This window comes from Rhyacophila brunnea, unplaced genomic scaffold, assembly GCF_057557595.1.
Source record: "Rhyacophila brunnea isolate RB1 unplaced genomic scaffold, BYU_Rbru_1.0 scaffold_18, whole genome shotgun sequence".
NCBI classification, from domain to species: Eukaryota; Metazoa; Arthropoda; class Insecta; order Trichoptera; family Rhyacophilidae; genus Rhyacophila; species Rhyacophila brunnea.
In genome coordinates, this window is record NW_028232837.1 from 29,224,524 (window position 1) to 29,241,899 (window position 17,376).

Below are 17,376 nucleotides of genomic sequence, written 5' to 3' on the forward strand. Positions count from 1 at the left end.
TTGAATCGATTATGAGGTTTTGTATCGCCTGTATGTTATCATAGGTTTTTATTGATTATAGGTAGGAATGTACCTACCTACCTACCTACATATTCTTTAATATAGGTACTAGGATTTAAAATTAACGAAAATAACAAAGTAGACTTGCGATTGTTGATTATTCTCTCAGTTTGGGCGCTTAACTCACAGTTCCTTGGTGACTATAGTGATGCGGAAATGCCCCAGAGAAGGGCGTGGGTCACTGATGGTGTTTGACAGCGGTACCGTTCGCCGCGTGGTGGTTAATGCCATGGTGTTGTGCGTGCCCATGGTGATGGGCGGAATGGTGATTGTGATTATTAGCATTAGAATTATTATTATTGTTGTTCTGTGCCTGAGCGGCCTGCCTCTGAGAATTCTTCTTGTTCTTCATCCGCCTGTTCTGAAACCATATCTTCACCTGTCTTTCAGTCAGGTTGAGATTGCGTGCCAGCTCCCACCGTTTTTGTTTGCTGACGTATGCGTTGAAAAGGAACTCCTTCTCCAGCTCGAGGGTCTGATACTTGGAGTACGGCTTGCGCTTCTTCCGCACGGTGACCTGGCCCGCCCACTCCAGAGGATTCGTGGACCCGCAACCGACGCCGACGCCCACCGACATGGACGCCAGGGATCCTGCGGGGAAAATAGCAGATGGGGAGGAACCCCACATCACTTTTAAAAGTTAGTATGCATTACTGGGTTTCATATCATTTTTATTTTCATCAAGAGACAATATTTCAATGTCAATATCTAAGCAGTAGTAGGTACACTTATTAATGTGAACCTACATTGAATTACAATCACAGTCTGTGATAAATTTTATTTTAATAATTTGAAAAAATGAAATGAAATTGTCTTACAAATAATAACAGAATAGAAATATATTGGAATATTAGAGAGACGTACTAAAATATAAATTAATAGAAAAACTGTAAATAATAATTATTGCCCACGCAAGCTCGCTAGTTAGATATATTATATAGGTATAATATTTTGGTAAAATTGACGTCACATTGTGTATAGAAAGGTTCCAGTTTATTTTTTTTACTGGGTAGGACTTAGGTAGTTATATGCACCCACTACTTTTATCTGAGGAAATTAAATGGATAGGAACATTTTATAGTAAAATACTCAATATATATATATATATAACTACATATATATTATAATTATTTTATACTATCATACATGAAACTATTAAAATAAAATAAGTACATTATAAATGTAACGCTTGCTATGTGCAAATAGGTACCTACATTTTTTCTGAATCGAACAAAGCAATCAAAGCTACTTACACGATGTTCTAATGTTTATGCAAATAACATAATATAAAGTCTTATTTAACACGAACACCAACTTAACAAAACGTTTACTTTTTTATGCACTTACAAACAACACATAAAATCTACTCCAATAAACCCACCATAATCACGTAATAAAAACTGACCTGTCCCACTAAACATTGACTTCTATACTAGGTAGGTACCTACCTACCTACTTTACTGAGTGAGAACAATTTATTTTCAATTTGATAACAATCTGTGCGAGGAAGCATATAAAAGTTAGAAATACTAATTTGGAGCACTGACAACGCCAACGCTTTGTTTTACGAAGGGGTCATTTTTTAAATCGTCTTCTAGGTAGGCAATGCGAAAACAAGGAGACAGGAAATATGAAATAAAATAGGCATTTTTTTTATATTAGTGGCCACAGAACATATTAATCCATGTGGTGAAGACTCGTTACTAAATGATTATTTAATATTAACATAGAAAAATACAAGTTTAAATTAAATTATGTTGATAAGTAGGGCGTCATATTGAAAAACAAACAAACACTGGTAACTTATCCGAAAAGTATCAATACTTTTTTGATGGCCCTAGTGTTAGGTAGGTACAACTAATAACCTACTACATTATTATAGTGCACTGATTATTTATTTATAGACATGATTATTCAATAATTAAATACCTATATACTTAGGTATAACCTAATATATACCTAATATTATTATACGTTGGGTACCTACATGGTTAAGGATTAGAATGTTTAGCTGAAGTCAGTAATTGAACAAGTCGTTTCCATAAATTCTAGGGAAACAATATTTAGTATTCATGCAAGTAAGTTTAGATCAGAAGAAGTTTAGTTAAGAAATTTAAGGCTACGTATGAAAATCTTCCACACCACCTAGCGGAAAATATTGTTAAATACTACATTTTATAAACAGGATAGCTACTTAATACCTACCTACTTAGTTATAATTATGTGTTAATAGGTTTATAAGTATAAATTATTTTTTAGAAACATTGTTTTGTGTTGAAACTGAATTAGGTAGGCAGATTAAAATTACTTAGTAAAAGTAAGTAGATACTAGATAGGTACCATTTGTTTTACTACTTTTAATTGAATATTGTCAAGATTTTATGGTACCTACATGGTCATGCAAATAGAATTTTTAGCTGTTTTCTTAATAGGTACATCAAGATCCTTACCTTACCTATATAGGTAGGTATGTGTTTATACCTACTTATATCTTATTAGTACCTACAATATAAATAAATATTATGATCTTGTATTACTTATAAATACTAAATAGTATTTAGGTACATGACTGCTTGAAACCGTTCAAGTATGGACAACCATTTTCCACCATTTACGTCCATACAATTGGCAGTCTTATCGACACAGGGTCGAATTTAACAGATGACAAACCACATTTGATAATTAGATATGAAGTCGGTAGATAGTATGTACCTACCTGACTACCCATTATATGTCAATTCTTGGTGGAAATACATTGTAAGTACCTACCTATTAGGTAATTAAAATGAAACAAAACATATTGTAGGACTGTATGTGGTCCTAATTCCACTTAGGTAAGTTAATAATAATCAGGATCGTTTTTGTTCGTTTCAAAGGGACATTTTCAACATTGAGTTTAATAGGTAACATTATTAGCGAAGGGTGGAGGTAGGCGGTGTAAATCCGACATAAATAGTGTACACTAAACTTTGTCAGCTAGGTAGGTATACTAATTTGTTATCATTGAATAGTATATCTGTTTGTAAAATAATTAGGTAGGTAGATACCTACCTATCTATTGAAATTCGTGTTTATAGCAAATATAGGTAATAAATGTAGGTAGACTGGTGTCTGATTCTTATGGCAGTGCAGGCGACTCATTTGGGTGTTGGTATTGTTAGTTTAAAACGACACTAACACCGTTCCAAAGTGATTTCGTTGTGACTGGAATGCCAGAAGTCCTAACGCCAATATTTTTCGCCTTGAATCCTTAAAAAAATTAGTATTTTTACATCTATTTACATTTTTTGAATTTTACTGTAATAATAGTACGGTTGGCAACACCAGTGCATACTACTATAATACATTTATTTTAGTTTTACATATTATGACTTACACTATGTTCCTCATAACTCATAATAGGTTGGTCATGTAGTAATTACCGCAAAGCTTTATGGATACATAAATCTTTTATAACACAATAAATGTTAAAAATACGAATTGGCGTAGCCATAAACATGTATTATGTTTATTCAAGTAGTCCTAAAAAGATGATTGGTATGTAGGTAGGTAACTTGCCAGCTGCACATTAAACTGACCTAAGACAAGTATTGCATAATAAAATATAAAACAATGTCAAGAAGCTCATAAAACTGCCGTATTAGTGAACGAATAATATAAAAATGTCATTACAATATGAGTGAATTGTAGTCACAGACCTATAAATTAAAATCAGTAAACATACGGGATATAAAATTACGATTAGCGTGTGCGCCTCGTGAATGAACATTAATCTGCGACAAGGAAAAGTTAATATTTTTTTAAAAGACTATAAAACTTTAAAAAGTAGCGCGCCACACACACGCGATTGTAGTGTCTCTGTGACGTCACACGACGTCACAGAGACGAAACTTTGAGTCGGCATAAAACTTAAAAAGACTGCTAAATGACGCTGTAAAAATATAACACGTTTTCCTTTTTTATTGGCGGTTAGCGTTATTTTATTCGTTTATTATGAGGTAATCAATTAAGAAGTAGTTTGTAGTCTAGACGGATTATACAGTCCATAAAAAAATCACCGCACATAGAGTTGTAAATGTGTTTAAAGTTTTATGATGCATACTTCTGGAGTTAGCGAGCAATGCCGAGCTGAAGCCAGAGGCACCGATCGACCGTGTAATACCTACACTAACTGTGAAACGGCCCAGTTACCTACGTATCAGTCGTTAAAGGCATATAATAATACTGCCTTATAAATTTATTACGGGTTGTCGTTTGGCTTTTCATTCAATATGTTCTCGTGCACTCAACGTTACATAAAACAATCTATCTTACTCGCTTTACTACGCTGATTAATCACAATTCAACAAAAACATACTCAGGTGTATTGGATACCTATCAGCTACTTTGATTAATAAATTGTTAATTTGATTACAGATATTATGCCGTTAACCTGCATTTAATATACAATATATATGAAAATGTTTACACTGAATTCACAATATTAATTATTTTTCCGAAGCTACACAGATTAATAATAATTATTGATAGATATCAATTTAATATCATAATTTCATTGATTTCTTCTAATGCAATTTATTTATTTTTGAACCGATATTCGGTATCTAGGCATTGTGACATTATACCTACTGAAGATCAATTAGGTACTTAGCAATGTACAGGATTTTAAGTCAAACATTAGTAATATTTTTCAGATTTCATTAATCAATTTTAAATTAAACCATTTCGAATTATTAATATCGGAATTACCACAGGGTTAGGGGTTTATACATCAGGGCCACCAAATTGGTCGGGCACCGGGGTCTAAAATAAAATTTGAAAACATTTACGAAATTAGCCTTGTAGTAGCTGGTAGAGAGGTTGAAAGACGCGCAATAGATATCATACAGCAAAAAGCAATAATTAAAAAGCAAGACATTGAATATATTCAACATTTTGTATAATGGCAGTTGTTTTCCTGGGGCCCCCATACCTACGCATTAGCCCAGTGGGTCTATTCTATACTTATCGAACGCTAAAGTGATAACGTGATACGTAGATATTATCAAACTTAGGGTAAATTTGTATCAAAGTATTATCACTTATTGTAACAACTACAATAAGTTGGTTGTAAATGTTGCAATAAGTGCTATAATTACAACCGACTTATTGTAATTGTTACAAGAAGAGCTAATACTTTGATACAAACCTACCCTAAGTTTGATAATAGGTATTTATCAATTTAGCGGTTGATAATATAGAATAAACCCGCAGATCCCCCAAATAAGGCGTAAATCAAGAACTGTGTATTATTATAAAATGTCTTCTATATCTTAGAGACAACTTATACTAAGTAGGCACCTACACATGGCATGTCCAACTTCAAATAGGCTGTAATCTACCATCCAGTATCAAAACTGGCAGTGATCTATCACACTTTCTCATTACCATTCTTTAATTTGAATAAACGCATTATACCCATTCGGCTAAAAATACGTAAGCGTTTAGTTTTTGACCATGAAGAAATACTCAAATTCCCATTCATCGTTAAAATGATAAGTTTTGGTTTTTGGGCACTCGTTGCATTCATCGTCGAACTATTATTCTAGTGTGCAAAGAACCTACTGCGCGACAGTAAGAGGAAACTACATATCTGTTTAAAGCGCAGAGATTCACGCCGTCTCTTTCTTTAACTCCTGCGGCAAGATGTGAGTGATTTAATATGAATTAAGTGACACGCCGCGGTCAAACGGGTTTCCTCACGGTTAATTTGAAAATTTTCACTTGAGCTGGCAGGCTACATGAAAAAAAGAGGAATCTTTAATTTATCCCTTTCAGAATCTGAATGCATACGCCTTTTACATTTTCACGACTTAATTCGTGGTCCTAACGAACAAAATCCATTCCGTAATCAACTCGTTGGACATGTTTGATTTACTTATAGTATACAAAATAAGTAACTACTTAGGTAATTTGGTCAGTACCTAATAAGATTAAAAAAAACCTTCAACGAACGCTCATTTTACAACTTACTGGTTTTTTAAATACCTATTTCAATGTTTATCGATACGTATTAATTGTTATGATAATATCTACATATATGTACGATAGTCATGGGCCCCACAAGGGAGAGGCTGACAGGGCTCTGGCCTGGGTGCCCGGGCTTAGGTGATGGGCCCGGCATGATGGGTCGACCAGATAAGTGAGATAAACGCACACAAAAAATTTGCTCTAATAGTAAAAAAGTCGCATGCGGCGCTATTTTACTTCAAAGATATTAACATTTTAAAATACATATGTGGTTATGCGATACAATTTTTGATTATTGTGTGTACTCGACAGGTACCTACTCGACAACTCCATAATCCAAGTAGGTATTTAGATGTTTTCAAGAAAACAAAAATCACTTTAAAAATTTGGAAAATGCTAGTATAGTGTCACATTGCCTTTAACCTTAGCGATACGTAGGGGAGCCTTTCAAAGATTCTAGCCTGGGGGCCCGTTTCAGAATGTGGGGGCCATGACGATAGTATATTCCCTAATAGTACCACACTCCCCCTTAACCTACAGTTTGGTAAGAAGAAACTCGTCATAACTAGACCGAAAAGTATGTAGACTAAAATTGATTTTGCTTACTATTAATTTATTGAAGGTAAATGAAAAAAAGCAACAAAAGCTTTAAAGCAACCGCTGACGGTGACCAATAAAAATAGAACTTCCGTTTATTGATCAAACAGGCTAAATGATTTAACACCGCATTGACGAAAGCAAAAAAAATGTATAAAAAATAAATCCACACGCAATAAAAGCTCACTAAAAAATCTTCCTACGTATTTTGAACGTTAAACGTTTGACGTATAATTCTGTATCGCGCGATTATCGGCGCTTTAACCAGCGCATTACGGGCTGAAGTCGCGCAGCGGGTACATATACTCGTATGAGACAGTGCCGACGTTATAAACCGATACGTCGTCTATAAAAATACCTCAAGTTCATTCATAAAATGGCCAGGTCTTCAGTCAACGCACGCGAGTCGGGTCCATAAAACGGTAATAAGCCCCGGCTGCGAGGTGCAATCTTTTATGATGATAATATGACGTTGGACCGCGTTTCTAGCGCTGGAAAACCATTCCGACGAATTAAATGCAGGTCAAGGTAAACGATCATGACTTACCGACCAAATGGTACACGTGGGATTGTTATAATGCTAAAGAATACAATATGTATGAGTTAGCGTAACACACTTACAATTTAATTATGTAATCACTTACGTTCGCATGTTCGCAAGAGAAAGTAAATATGATACAAATTGGTAAACATACACACGCACCTTATTTAGATCTCTTTTAAATATACTTCTGTAAGTATATATGATATCAAAGTAGGCCAAACGCCATTTTTAACGAAATGTATGTTTTAATTGATTATTGTAGTGCAAGTGATGCTCTTTTCAAAAAATCCACCAAAAGTATCAAAGACGGTAGTTTTCATAGATATTTTTGTGGGTCTCCTGTAAAATTTTGTTCCTGGGTAAACGGTGTTTGGCCTGCTTTGATATCAAGCTACTCATATTATATTTATATAGGCAGGTAGCCAGAACTGATATTGTCGAGGTATAAGGGTTCGTTGATCGATTATGGCTGTGATTATGAATCTGTCGGGTGCCACTTTCGCATCCTTGGGTAAACGATGCCATCTTGGTAAATGGCAGGCAGCTAGATGAGGTTTTTAATAATATTTCCTTAACCGTTACAGTAAAATATGTAATGTTCGTCCAATTCTACATAAAAAATGTAGGTACCAAGATATTTTTGGTAATTTATATTAAGTAATAGGTACCGAGGTACCTACCTAATAGAAAGCATAGGAAAATAGTTAAGTTATGTTAGTGCCTACTTACCTACCTACCGATAGTATCACTTTTTAATTTCCAGTGTTTTTTTTTTAAATTTTACATGACAAGGTCTTAGGGAGAATGCTCAGCCTATCAAAAGTCACCTAGCGGAAAATTATAAAGCTTTCAATTTGAGACAATAATTTGATAATTTTATATTTTAAATTGTTGTGGGTAATTATCTAAACTCATTAAGAAAAACAGATATTTGTATGCATAGTCTGGAAGAAACTACATACCTAAGCATGTGTCAAAAATTATGTAATTGAAACACAACTCTCGTGGTAAATGGTGCATTTTAATTTTTCTGGTCACAAACGCTGATTTTCATAAGTGAGTCCAGGTGGAGAGACCGTATCCGTATACCTACATAATTGAGAGAGGCACTTTATTTTGTCAGTCGTTTACGACATAATATAGAAAAAAAATCGTGGCGCGAAGCCCGAAAGTATTTGTAGCTTCCACTTCTCACCTTTACAATGATCAAAGTATCGCTGGATGCCCAGAGGGGTAGAGATCAGTCGTGGAGAGGGCTTTTTCTTGGTGGCTAAATCGTTTGGGCCACGTTCGTCAGTGTCACGAAGTTCCAATGAAGAAGAATTTTTCTAACAAATGAGGGGCTCGAAATGGACCGGAACGAACCGGAGCGCCGTTCCGGTTTATAAAATCTCCAAAATTATCCCTCCGTCTCGTGGAAATATTAATTTGACCTCCTGAGCTAGATATGTTATATAATAAAAATTCTAACAGACTTATTTTTATAAAATACATACACAATTAGATAACAACGTTAATATTTTCATAAAATTATCGAGCGTTCCAGTTCGTAAAATTTTCCATTTCGAGCGCTGAACAAATGTCTATACTTAAAACACTTCAGAAGTCAAAGTGCGTAGATATAATATCATAATACTTACTATAAAAAAAATGAGACGAGTACGTGGCGTCATTATGGCGTGGATAGAAGCCACGACGACGTCTTGGAATGGTACCATGACTTTTCGTGTATTTTATGGTCTCAGATAAATGAATAATTGCAAAAGTAACTACGTATGTGGTATTATGAAGACGAATCCTAGGCATGTGTCCGGTGCCCATCAAGTACCTACCATGTTACAGAGGTGAGTAGTTGAAGTCACGACCTTTACCCGGTATGGCACCGTGAGTTTTTGTGTATACCATCGTCTCATGTAGATTAATCACAAAGAAAGTGAGTCTTTCTAATTATGTATACCTAGGTACGTATTCGATCCCAGCACCCGGTCTAAGTAGGTTACTCCGGACTGCAGTCGAGTACAACGAACTAATAATGACATTTTAACACGCTCTTCAACAAGCATGAGCGCCTTTAAAACAATGACTTTATTTTTAGGAGGAATGTTTTACAAACCTTGTAACTCATTAACGCAAATTATGGTGTACACGATTTTATAAATAAAGTGCAACTGTGGGATGGAGAAAACTTCCAATAAGAATATTTTTTATACTTAATAATATATAACTTCTTTGGTTAATTTATAAAAAACGCCTAAAAATGAATAAGAAAACACTGTGGAGATGGAAAGAAATCTTTTATTCGTGTAAATTAATTGTTTTGAAAATACCTATAGGGCAAGCTATTGGAACCAAATATTTACGTGCAAAATATACTGGTGAAAGTAATGGGAGTAGGTATAAGTATACTGAAATCAGTTTTTTTAAGAATCGTGCTTTTAAAACCGATAGTACATAATATTATTATATACCTACCTAATAGGTTTATATTGCTCAAATAAAAGAGGATTATGAAGTATCTATTACTTTTCCAAAATTATATTCCTATTTCACTAAAAGATAATCTTTATCACCACCTACTCCAATTTTTACTGTATCGTCAGGGAAAATAAGTTTTTCATGTTAAAACATATATAATATATGTAGATATATCTGAAAGAAGGTAAGTATTTACCTACCAAACTATAAAACCTAACACATAGATATATCTAACAATCCTCCAAGAAAAACTTTCCCCCAAAAATAGGAATTAAAATTCTGACAGAAAGGTCGGACCAATATCATTTTTCATGAGCAGTTTTGTGAGAGTATTATAAATAACTTGTAGTAAATTACATGACTAGGGCACATTGTGGTTTGGTTTAGGCAGTGTTCCATTGAGTTTTAAAAAGTAATCAACAACATCTGCAATTAGTACCTATCTATAATATTTGTAGGATCACCATAGCCTAGCCATACGCAAAAAAAGGTATAGGTATTGCACTATAAATAAAAAAAACTCGGAAAATTATCTACCACCTATTTTTGTATTTTTATTCATCAATAATTAAAAATTACCAAAAATGTTGTTTTTTTTTTTTAAATGTTTAGGTAGGTACCTACTTATAGGACTTCCTATTTCAAAGTGTGTAGGATTATATTATCTAGGTACCTACATACCAACATTACCAACACACATATTTAATTAAGTAGATACCCTTTTTGGACCATATTCGATCCAAATAAGATCAGTATGTGACATTTGGCAACCTATTATAATAAATTAGTTCACATGATAAAGAACTGGCCCATGTCGTTCCTAGTAAGTAATGACTTGTGATTCTTAGTTTTAATACAATCATATTTATAATAAAAACAATGAATTAACGATACTAATGTCATCGGCCGTGAGAGCTCGTAAAGTATATAATAAATTGTCACAATATACCTACTTAATATAGGTATGTACCTACTTACTGATAATAATTTACTATTTTATTGTTATTTGCACCCACATTACAATGTCGTGCCTTTCTCGCGGCCGAACGCTTTCCTGTGGAACGAGCGAGCTGGCTGCCAGCTATTTATTTATCACGGTATCAGCTGGTATAATTTTTATTCCACGCGTTCGTAGGCGAGTGGGGAGACCGCGTTTGTTTGCTTCCGCGTAAAAACGGACTAGAGTCGACATCTAGCGGACCATATTCAAAATAGAAAAAAGCATTCAACGAATAATATCATTATATTTTTATTTTGTAACATAATTAATGATTATATTTTACGAAGGAATTTTGTTATTAATTAATGTACTTCTTCCACGTTGTATTACCAATCGGTAACAGAACGTACCTACCTACGGAACGACGAGGTCAATACTATTTTTTTTTTTACAAATAACTGAAAATACTGTGAAGAAAATAAGAGTAGATAATTATACCTACGTAGGTACTAAAAAACAAAATTAATATTGGTGCCAATGGTTATTTTGACTACAGTGGTATTCCAATAAAGAATAACAATCAAATACTTAAATTAATATTACGTTTATACTAAACACCTAATATTTAATCAACTAAGCCAGTACCTACCTACTTATTTCAATCTTTTTTGAAAACGTTTAATCAATATCTACGCAAATTGAAGCTGACCTATGTATAAGAACGTACCTATCTACCTATTCTTTTATATTATTGGTAAATCTTACTTTTGCGATAATAAATATATGTAGGTATATAATATATATGTACCTGTACCTACATATAAGATTGAGTGAAAAAATATCAAAGCTTAAAAAAAATATCTATCCCATTTTCAAAAATAAATACTTACATCTAGACAAGTGACGGTCATAAATAAGTCCCTGTGCACTACCCAATACGATTATTTTATTTTTATATTTCGTTTTTTTATAGAAACACCCATAAAGCGTAAATAAAATCAAGCGTCTCAATGTTATCTCAAACAGAAAGTAAGCACGCGTGGTGCAGACACTGGCATACTACGTATGTACTAATCAACCCCCTCTATCCACCCCTATTCCGTTGATTTTTAGTCAACGCTACTGCTCAGAAAAAGGGTCGCTGTATTGCATTATCCTACAGAAGCAGAGAGCATTATTATCGATTGTCCTAGAAAAGTGCTTTACACTGCACCTGCTGGGATGACGATGCATCTAACTAAAAAAACTCAATGATAGTTTTTCATATTTCGAATACAGATTTTATGATTATCCAATAAAACGTTAATTAACAATAAATAATGTTTCAATATTATATTATCTACTGAATGTAATGAAATATGTAAATGTAGGTAGGTAAGTAGGTACATAAGTAGGTTCCACGTGTATATTTATTTACATCTCCATAGACCGTGACCATGTTTTGTATTTTGCTAAATTATTGCCTAATAATACCGGTCCCATTGTGTATATTATTGAGTGATTGGGTATTTTTGACAGCGATTTTAATATTATTTCCGCCAATTACGAAATAATTTATCTCCATTATAATTGTTATAATATTTTCTATTTATAAAAAAATTATTACGCAATTAGGTAAACAAACCGTCAATCCATAGCAACCATAAATTAAATAGGTACCTACTTAACCATTAGATACTTCCCTAAATAAATGTGCGTAATTTTGATGAACGAATAAGATATGATAAGGTAACAATACTAGTCAAATATATCTATGACCTTCCGAGAATTGCTTTGTGAACTGGAAGACCTAACTATACCTAATTATACCTAAGTACATTATAGAAAGGTAGGTAGGTACATATTATTAATAAATATGTAAGTATCAACTACCAAAATTCACTATACAAATTTGATAAATTAATAGGCAGGTACCTACCTAGGTACCTAATAATATGCAGTTAACAATAACATGTATGTGTTACATTATTACCTACAACAGGCAAAATTAATTAAAGTGTCTCATTGGCTAAATTTTTCTTCTTAACTAGGTACCTACCTGGTGGGTACGTATGAATTATGAATGACGCTGACGATGGCCGAATGGCTTATGGGTCGGTTTATATTTCATGGGGTCCAGGATCGAATCCTGGGTCTGGCAAATACCTACACATATCGTTTTTCAATTTGTGTTTGGAGTCAGAGTATGGACCTAATAGGTTGAGCAAGTGGCCAAAATTCATTTCTCGTAAAAATCTGTTAATACAAACCTCAAGAGGCTCATATTAAATATGATCTTATTAGGATCGGACATGGTCTAATGAATAATACAATAATTAATGGATTGATGTTAATAGGTACGTAGATACTGTAAATGATGATATTGTAAATTTATTTTACAGTATGTAGTACCTACCTAGAGTCTGTATTCTATAAACTGGCATACCTACACGTCACACGGAAAGCATTGTGCCATCGCAGTTTTCAATGGGAGGGAACGAGATGGATGGTGAAGTGGGGGGGGGGGGGGGGGGACCGGCACGCCAGCTTATAGAAAACAGACTCTAAGTACCTATGAAATAAGTACCTAGTACTTATCCTAAGTTTTCCGTACCTATTTTTAGAGGAACGTAGGTAATTTTCCGATTAGACCAATTTTATTGGATATTTTAATGAAATACAAACAGTTCCTTTTCAATCAGCTGGTATGTATGAATAATAATATTATTATGTGTCAATCAGTAATTCCCGCCAAAAGTTTTCTCGCGAAAACCACGCGGAATGCCTTGCGTCCTTGTCTGGCACGACCGAATTAAAAGGCAATAAAAAGAGATGGCGACAGGCAGTAAAATGGCACTTGTCGCGATCGGAACGGCCCGAATGTAACGGCGTTTTACGGCCTCTTTTGCGGCGCGCGCTTTATTGCAAGCGGCACACAAAAAAATGAATTTCGCCAGCTGACAACTAATTCTGAAACGGGCTGAAAATGCTACATGATAATTTATTATTATTTTTGAGATATCTATGGGAAACTCGAAATTATTGGAAAATGATATCATATTTTTCACTCAAAAAAGTTTGAGATTTCTGTCGTAATCTGGGGCTATATTTTTTTCATGGCGTGTTGGTTCCACAATAATAGTAGGTATCTACCTCAATGTGTACACTAAATAATTCTATTATTTTCCATGTAATTGCAAAGGCCACCTGCCATTGACTTTACACTAAAATTAAAAAAAAATCACTTTAATAGTCTAGTGTTTTTAATACTTACTACATACGTTTTTCAAATATTATTTCGGAAAATCCTTTCAAATTTAATTGAGTGAAAACGTAAGCTATGTGAAGTAGTTACCTACCTATCTATTACGAATTACGATATCACGTATTGTTAATGTTTATATGTGGTGAATATCAATTTATTTTATAGATAGGTACGAAGGTATATACGTCTTCTTAAGTATAATTATATTGGTTCTCATAATTTTCATTTATAAAAAAAATATACATGAACCACAGAACGCTGCGTCTGACCCCCCGCTCACCTGTCAACCTTTCCGCTGTAGAAAATGTAGAAGCCGGTCGGTGCAGTATGCCTTCGCGGGGGATAAATGGAACAGCAACTACCTGACGCCATTAATGGACGGGCAGCCTAATGTAGGGTTTTCAATGTAATTTATACCTAGTAATAGGTAATAGGTATATTTTATGAGTAGGTACCTGCTATCATGATGTAGCATAGAATTCTATTATATAAATGCTAACTCAATTAACAATAGATATTACCTACACATCGTAAACAGGAAGACAATACGGATTGTGGAATAATCCGGGAGTTTATTTTTAGGTGTGTGAAACAAAAAAAGGTTTTCCATCGCAGGGACGTAACTCTGATACGAACCGGCTGGCAGTAGCGGTATTTTATTATTGTTATTATATACTTAAATGATTGCAATATGACTCGATAAACGTTATTGTGGTAGCACAATTATTACCTATTGACTTCCTCAACTTGCTACCTAAAGAGAGTAAGTCATATTTATATATTTTATTTGTTGAGTTGAGTAAATAAATTTGTGAAAAGTCGTTTTTTAGGCCACCAATTATAAAGTTGAATTATTTGAGTATGTGGGTAGGTTTCTTGAAATTTGTAGATACTTAATTTATTTTGCAATAAGAATATTACAAACTAACCTTTAGGAGTTTTTTTAACAATTTTATTATCAATATAAATAATTATAAACCTTAGTAGAGTAAGTACCTACCTGGGAATTTATTTTACATAGTGGGCATCGAATAAAATTTATTAGGCAAGTAGGTACTAATTAAATATCTAAGTAGGTACATGCTTAAAATGAAATTAATATTTTTTCATGCATTTTATAAATCAAGTATTATTTGGCACATTATCTACCTAGGTACAGCGATGCAACAAAATAGCAAAAAAAATTCGAATAGGTACCAGATTTTTTAAATAATATTATACCTATAAGTAAGTAAGTAGGTATAGATATTACCTTTATCTAATCATACAAGAACATAATATATAATTGTTTACCATATTAATTGCACTGGAAGGAATGGAAATATTAATAATTTTTACTGAACCAATTAGTTATGTAGGTGTTTAGAGAAAATTAATAAAAATTCGTAACCTTTGACTATTTAATGAATAAACGATTATCGAATCTTTTGTGACTTCTGCCTACATTATGCATGTTTAGGTAACCATTTATATAGGTAGGTACAAGACATTGATCATATTTACATATTTTAATTATCTATGTAGGTACCTACAAATTTAATTAAAATAATTATCAATACATATTATTGAAATAAACGTCTGGTTGTTTACCTTCCCAAATAAATAAATGTCATAAGATAATAGTTATCATCCCTGAATACTTAATTAAAAAATATTTAAAATTACAACGTAATAAATTATATTAGGTAGGTAATAAGCATAATATTATGAAGGTATCTATTAGGTAAGTAGTAGGAAGGTCGAACAAAATAATAAAATAAGTAAATAGTTTCTGTTATCTACTCCTATATATTGAGGTCTAAATGTCAACTCCTGGTATTATTGAATAATATTAAACATATCAAGTCAAAGCAATACATTTATATCTGGTCTACATACCCAAATATTGTAAATGCTGAGCTGAGCATGCCAACGTGATAAATCTAAGATGCAAAATTAAATGGCAGGTACCACATGGTTACCTACCTGTCAATCCATTACTATTAATTAACCAAAAATACTCGAATTACATTAGTGATTAGTTACAGTAGTTACACTATAAAGATAACTATACGTGGGTACAAAAATAGTACCTACCTACTTAGAAAAATAAACAAGATTTTTGTAAAATGGAAAATCTACCACGCCCCCTTTTATAGTAAAATCGCTGCATCCAGTAAATATTCACATTCGCTCTAAGCAACCAGGTAATTATAGTTATTAAATTATTCATTGTGTCAAAAGCTTTAACAGTTACCTGGAGGGGGGTAGGGTGCTGCCGGCACAGGCTCGGGAGCGTAGTTTCTTAGGCCGTAGGCGTCGTGTCCGAAGCCCGCTGCAGCAGATTCGGCCGCTGCCATCGCCGCTGCGGCCATTCCTGCGACCCTCCCGCGGTCTTCACTTGCTAGGTAGGGGACCTGACCGGGATGCTCGTGCCTCCCAGCTCCGTAGGGGTAGTTCCAACAGGCTTGTGCGCCAAAGCCTTGGTGACATCCTGCTCCGACGTCCCCGCCTCCAGCACCTCCCGATGCGGAATATTTTCCGTAGTCTCCTGTGCCTCCCGCTGCTGCGCTTGCTGCGGGAGACCAGAAAGATAACGACGAAGACTTCCGGTCTCTGGAGGGATCTCCTGCCAGGTTATAGTAGGTCGGTGTGTTGGAATACTGGTGGTGGTTGAGGGACGCCGGCTCGAACGCCGCTCCGGTGTGATGCGTTTCGGCAGGAGAGTAGTTCCAGGCCTGCGATCCGTGGTGAGCGTGTCTGATGACGCCTGGCTCCACGCAGTCGCCGTAAGAGGATAGTCTCTTTGCGGGGATGTGAAGGGGACCTGAGGCTCCTGCGGAGCCGACAGAGGCAGGGGATGTGGATGCGGTGGAGGCGGGTGCCGCGGCGGGGGGTGCGGCAGCGGGACTGGCCCCCGCTCCCTGCCCGCTCGGACTGAGGGCTCCGGATTGTGGCATCACGGACGGAGGGCTCTCCTCGTAGAGGCCCCCGTTCATCATCGTCCACCAGGCCGGCCCGGAGGAGTTGCCGGATGCGGCCGCTGGGGATCCCGCCATGTTGCAGAGCGAACCGGCGCCGCCCGCGCCCCCGACATTGTCAGGGTACAGGGCCGGGGCGGCGGTGGAGCACGCCACGGGGTCGCCGGGGGTGAGGATGGTGATGGTGGAGCGGCGGAGGCCCGCGGGGAAGGGGAGCGCGCGACGTCGATCGCGATCAAAATGAAACGGTCAGAGATTTCACCCAGCACCGTGTGTGTTAGACCGATTATGACAAATATAGAAAAGTTTTGAAAGGATTTAAATAGTTTTATGCAAAAAATAATTCAAAATTAGAATTAAAATTAAATTGTTTTATATAAAATTAAATATTGTGTTTGATAAATAATGAAATAAATACGAATTGGTCATGAAAATAAAACAATGTGTTGCAAGTTGGAATTGTTTGAATAAGTGACGTCGTTCCGGAAGCGCCAGAGAGAGAGGACGTACAGGAAGACGGTGCAGAGGGAGAGGGTCGTCAGGCGTC

General features: G+C 35.1%; 1 protein-coding gene across 1 annotated transcript; it reads right to left on the bottom strand.

Moving 5' to 3' along the window:
* Window positions 1-238: 238 nt before the first annotated feature.
* On the bottom strand, window positions 239-16,850 carry Abd-B (Homeobox protein abdominal B). The gene is made up of 2 exons (XM_085945073.1): window positions 16,106-16,850; window positions 239-690 (listed from the first exon to the last, which is right to left on the bottom strand). Exons 1-2 carry the CDS (start codon window positions 16,848-16,850, stop codon window positions 239-241), a joined length of 1,197 nt encoding a protein of 398 aa, XP_085801199.1.
* Window positions 16,851-17,376: the final 526 nt, after the last annotated feature.

Bases quoted from the DNA above. Each gene is read 5' to 3' on its own strand.
- Abd-B (XM_085945073.1), bottom strand. From the start codon at position 16,850: ATGATGAACGGGGGCCTCTACGAGGAGAGCCCTCCGTCCGTGATGCCA. The intron at 691-16,105 runs GTAACTGTTAAA...AACTTTTAAAAG, and splicing joins AGCACCCTACCCCCCTCCAG to TGATGTGGGGTTCCTCCCCA.